We start from the raw sequence: 5,753 nt of genomic DNA, 5'->3' as shown, positions 1-5,753 counted from the left end.
GCTTTAACGCTTTACCACAATTCATAATTTGTGGGTGGTTTGCACTACTAGGATGCGGCAGTCACCCAAATGTTGCTGGAATTTCTTGCCTCAAGTCATCTGAGTAAAAAAAAATTGCGACAAGAAGCAAGAAAGATCAACGATATGTGTACAGAAAATATGTACATGGCAGGACAAAAGAAGTTCAAAAGCTAAAAGGAATATTTTTGATTATTTTTTTTTTGTTATATCAGAAAATTAAAATTTATTCTATTAAGCCGCTACTTATTTTTATTTGCTGGATATTAACTAAACAAAAAAATATCGTTTAATTTATTCAACGTTACAACTATTCGTAAATGCCTACACATCAATTTTCTTAACAGATAGATATAGAAAATATTCATATTTTTTTATTAAGGAAACAACCAATATCTATAATATTTTATACATACATATGTATAGATCGTTTTGGATCAGTTGAGATATCACAAAATTTTTTATAAAATAATGTGCATAATAGCAAATGCATATTTCTAACCTTAAATTTACATTGAACTCCGTTAGTTATTATAACTTCTTTTTAGCGATAGTTTTAGGCTTTGGTTTTCTTATATAAGTTTTAATATAGAAATTGGTAAACAAAATAATCATAATTGTGGCTTGCGTCAAAGTACCCAAACACCATGCCTTAGGTACCGGACAATCTGGCACCACCACCAGCGGCCAAATTTGATGGATAAAATCGATAATAAATTGTATTAGTTGAATTTGAGTGATGTACTTTTTCCACCACAACGATTTCTTCATATCCGGATGAATTGAGCTCAACAAATAATAAACGTACATTACTGAGTGAACGAAAGTGTTGATCATGGCCACCGTGGACGCATGACCGCCTGAACCGGGCCCCCGAATATAAAGGAATACGAAGGAGGTCATCATTATGTGATGGTAGACATGCAGAAGTGTAATTTGTTTGTAGCTCTTGCGCAATACGAAAAATACAGTTTCCAGATAATCGAGGAACTTATTGCCAAGATATAAGAGTCCACAAAATATTTCGAAACCTTTCTGCGGGTGATCATACGGCAGTCGTTCGATGCAACCAATTCCACCTGGCCGATTGATGTATATTGACACTAAGAGAATGCTCTATGCAAGGAAGAGAGAAATAGAAACAATTTGAAAATATAGAAGATAAATGTTGGAAATAATTGCAAATAATAAATTTTACACATAAAAATTTCGATAACATTGCGAAACTAGGGCCACATACATATAGTAAAACTGCGTTTTTGTTTTTCCCTCTGACGTCAGGATTTTTGTAAGAGGACTTTAAAAGATTTGGTTAACTAAAAAAAATTTAAAAAATTTAATAAATGCAGCCCAATGCTGCTATCAAACAAAATAGAAAATTCTGTAGCATTGAAGAAGATTCAATGTTTTGGTGCACAAGGACGAATAGGTATTGAAAATGTCCTTTCAAAATTGTATCCTTGAATATCCTTGAAAATTTACATTATTTGTTTTTTAAAAAGTTATATGTTAAGGACATATATACACACGACCACAACCTTGACTTTCGTCCTTTTAGTTGTAGTTAAAAAAAAAAAAAAATAAAAATAAACTAAAGCACTTTTTCAATATTTATTCGTCCTTGTGACCCAACAAATTTTAAATTAAATCAACATAATTTTCTCTTGAGTTTGGTACGCATATTGTTATTTTACATTGCACTGAGTTTTTTAATAATTTTTTTAATTATACGTTAATGAGAAAAACTAAAAACGCGATTTTCCTATATTTCGCGAGTTTGGAAATTTTTGTGGTTTCTATCGCACGGCGTAATACATGAACTTGCTTTTGTTTTTCAATACACACCAGTATGATCATGATAGAGTTGAAAACTATTTGAAATACATTGTAGACCAAAAGTACGCGCCTTAGATCGTACGGATTACGTTTGCGCATCAGCCATGGTCCGATTCGAAAGACGTAAAGCAGAAATATAGCATCAACAACTATAACTGGCCATAGAGCTCCATGGAATGGCAGGTACTTATATCCTGAAAACACAGTTATATATATGTATTACACAAATGCTCGTTAGTATTGTCGTTTTTTTTTTTTTTTTTGTAGATAATTACCCTCTGGTGATGCACAAGGACTTGTGAGAAAGTCGTAGACAGTCCTTATAATGTTCGACATTATTTTCACACTACTCCGATTGGCACGACTTTCCCGCTCGAGCGATAATTTAGTATAGAGACATAGACATTTTTGCTATTATTCTATTGAAAAAAACATTGAATTGAACGCAGTAATTCGTATGTTCAATGTACGAAATCACTTTTATTTATTTTATTTTACTCACTTAAAAAATGGGTTGAATTATCATATCATTACTGGCCGTTGTAAACATGCATGCGTAGACATAGGTTCATTTTCAAATGTTCCACGTGAATACTAGTACAACGCCTATGTATTTCTCTTATTTCCCTATAATGCGTTTCTTTGTTCTTTAATTGGAATATTTTCTATATTCCGTTTCAAACGTACTACTTTACATTGGCCAGAACAATGCGAGGAAATCAACTAGTCCATAGTTGTGTTAATACTTATGTATGAACATCAAGTGAATTTTTGACATATACATTAGGGCGGGGCAATTTGTAAGGGAGATTTTTTCGACTACGCGCGTACCAAAAAAAAAAAAAATTGCGTAAATAGGTTTCGTAGCATTTTGCTGTAGTGTTGTAAAGAAGTGCTTAAATTTTGTATAAAAACATGCTATAAGGGTTTTTTTTTTTTGTGTGAGAAAACCATTTCTACACTTGTCTTTTTCTTTAAATTCCATAAGAGGGGGGAACAGTGAACATTTCCACATCTTCTTTAAAATCTATTTCGCAACTTGGAAAACTCTAAATTGAGTTTATACCCATGGTTTCTGTGGCAAATTTGCTTAAAATTACAAATAGAATCATTCTATGCTATACGCGCATAGTAAAAATTACATACATATATAGTCTGTTCCAATAACAGTACGGTTTACAGGATTTAGCCAGAACTTACAGGAAGTCATGTCTATTGACCAGTGCTTCAATTGTCATTGTAGGGTTTTAAACTTCTCGTTGACAATATTGTCGCTAGTCATAAGAAATTTATATGTAATTCATATCGCCGTTTAAAGTACAAAACCGGGTATCGTCATTCTGCAAAACCGCGTAACTGACATTGGCTGCCAAAAATTGGATTTGCTCACACAAACTCTTGGCTCCATCCTTATCCTTTCATCCTGAAATACACTAGCCAGAAATGCGATTGCTTTATATAAAAGAGAACCATTTTGAAATATGAGTGTTTTTACGCTCCAGAAAATAATTTCTGCATTTTGTTGATACGCGGTTTTGCACTTTAAACGACGATATGCAATAATTGTATTTGCATTACTTTAGTTCTCAGAAATATTCAAATTATTGAATAGAAATAAAATGCGCGCAAAATTACCATATAAATAAATTTAGAAAATTCTGCTGTGAAAACTTCCCGGCAGAGCTTTTTAGTTTTCTCTATATTGTTGCGACAATTTTGTCAGAGTGACAGTTGTCAGCACCATTGTCGACAATATTCCAGTATTTTGACTGTCGCTTTTCAAAATTTTTCACAGCTCCCTACAAGCGTATATGAAATAGAAAAATGTCGACGACAAATCTGACACTGAAATTTTATGGAAAAGTCGACAATTGTCGCACCTGTCACTTTTATGACATAGGTTGATTATTACCTTCCTTTTATTAGCTCGGAATGTAACTATGTAATATTGATGCGCCTAAAAGATGCAGCGTTTTCTATTCTCAAGTTACATACCTGATGACAGTACGAATGGCAATTATAATAGGGAGGTTTTAGTTTTTTAAACTACAATTTTATTTTTAAATATTCCTTATCCTTTTCAAGCAATTTTGTTGTTGTTATTTTGCTATGAATGTACCGTCCAAGCTTTAACCAAAACCATATATAAATCACTGCTTCAAACTTTAGGCAAAACTTAGGAAAATTCCCCAAATTTTCACCAAAATTTCAACCTTTTATTCTGAATCTTTAGAACGTTTTTGGGTATACAGTTTTAAAGCCCATACCATTTTGGTCCAATGAAGTGCAACTTTTAAAATTCTCAAAGATCTAAAAAAAAAATCTCAAAAATCAACGCGTTTGCATACCCAAAAATGTTCTAAAGATTCAGATTACAAGGTTGAAATTTTGTTGAAAATTTGTTGAATTTTCATAAATTTTGTATTAGGTTTGAAACTGTGATTTATATGCTTTTGGGCGGTATTTTTATAGAAAAATAACAAAAGAAAAGTTCGAAAAACAATACGAACATTTAAAATAAATCAACACGTGGTCATTGTTTGAGTCATTGTATGTACATTAGGGGGCCTCACCAAAAAAGTTGCAAGCTTTCCACGAGAATTATAAAATATATCGTACACTTTAGACTCCTGCCAAAGTATTTCGAAAAAATATTTACATTTAGGTGAGCTGGATTAATAAAATTATTTTATAAAAAAAAATCACCTGTAATGATAGAAGAGTTTAAGCTTAAAAGCTGTGCAAAAAATTTGTAAATATTTTATTAACGGAATCAAAATAAAGAAATTTTTGAAGATGTTTTCAAATCGGTCTAGCTCACGTAAATTTTAATATTTTTCCAAACTATTTTGGCAGAAGTTTTAGAATATAATAAATTTGGTAATTCCGAGGGGAAAACAGCATCGATTTCTTTTGGTATGGCGACTGATGCAGCCTAATGTATGTATGTAAGTATGCATGTTTTTCAAGGCGCTTTCCAACGAAACCAAATTATCCCCTTAGCTGATGTCTTGTCTACAATATCTTAAACGTTAATGCAACGTTTAGATGCATTTAGCTTCCAAGTAGTGCAAAGTAAAGAAAATTTCTACTCACCACTCTAACCCAAATACACAAATGCATATTAAATTTTTAATGCTCTCTATAATCAAATCAGGTACTTTTAATATGCATGAAAACCTGAAAATTACAAATAACACAGAAGAAATATATTTCAATAGAATGCAATTTGCGTTTCTGACCGACAACCGATTGAAGCAGATACTTCAGTTCTGCAGCTCTTATTAGCGTCTACAGAGTCGTACTGTCTAAAACCTTGTTTGGTAACAAACGCCTCGGAGAGGTCCTTCCCAATTCTGACGGAGATGATGTTGTTGCTCATCGGCATTTTACACAGCCGTATTAGTTCCGCGGGGATACCAAATTCAGATATCCTGGCGTATAGGAAACTCGTTTTTGCGTGCGTGTTGATCCTCTTCTCGAAGGTATTTTCCAAGATTTGATAAGTACTAATTAGTTCCTTGACTGTGGGCATTAGTAGTTTACACAACACGCTCGATAAGCACATTTAAATTCCAGTCGTTTGGCATGCGTTCCTCCGAACATATTCTGCATAAGAGTTGATGCATGCATCGTATCAGCTCCTCGCCTGAATATGTAACTCAGCAGGCCGACTGACAAATCAAGCAGCTTTGTTGTTATTCAGACGCGAAATTGCTGTTCGCACCTCATCATAGTCGGGTGATGGGGCACCGACGACATTGCCTTCATCAGCAAGGTCATCGGTCACTAGATTGTTATGTTTGTTCTTACAGGAATTCGCTTTGGTCTTGGGAGCTTATGTAAGTAAGTCTTTCAAAAAATTTCTAGGCATCCTTCTTATCGCTCAGTATTTTAAG

At 33.3% G+C, this 5,753-nt stretch overlaps 1 protein-coding gene across 1 annotated transcript; it reads right to left on the bottom strand.

Annotated features, from left to right (window-relative positions):
• Positions 1–375: 375 nt before the first annotated feature.
• Positions 376–2,190, bottom strand: LOC118747133 (elongation of very long chain fatty acids protein F-like). The gene is made up of 3 exons (XM_036481121.1): positions 2,130–2,190; positions 1,864–2,048; positions 376–1,134 (listed from the first exon to the last, which is right to left on the bottom strand). The coding sequence occupies exons 1-3, from the start codon at positions 2,188–2,190 to the stop codon at positions 550–552; spliced, it is 831 nt and encodes a 276-aa protein (XP_036337014.1). The 3' UTR covers positions 376–549.
• Between the last annotated feature and the right edge of the window lie 3,563 nt (positions 2,191–5,753).

This window comes from Rhagoletis pomonella, unplaced genomic scaffold (genome assembly GCF_013731165.1).
Source record: "Rhagoletis pomonella isolate Grant_MI unplaced genomic scaffold, Rhpom_1.0 Rhpom_scaffold_00011, whole genome shotgun sequence".
NCBI lineage: Eukaryota > Metazoa > Arthropoda > Insecta > Diptera > Tephritidae > Rhagoletis > Rhagoletis pomonella.
This window is presented reverse-complemented; position numbering and strand designations above follow the sequence as displayed.

Excerpts from the sequence above, each read along its gene's own strand:
- LOC118747133 (XM_036481121.1), bottom strand. The coding sequence starts at position 2,190 with ATGTCGAACATTATAAGGACTGTCTACGACTTTCTCACAAGTCCTTGT. Across the intron at positions 2,049-2,129 it reads TCCTTGTGCATCACCAGAGG|GATATAAGTACCTGCCATTC; the intron begins GTAATTATCTAC and ends CTGTGTTTTCAG. Across the intron at positions 1,135-1,863 it reads ACTCTATCATGATCATACTG|AGCATTCTCTTAGTGTCAAT; the intron begins GTGTGTATTGAA and ends TTCCTTGCATAG.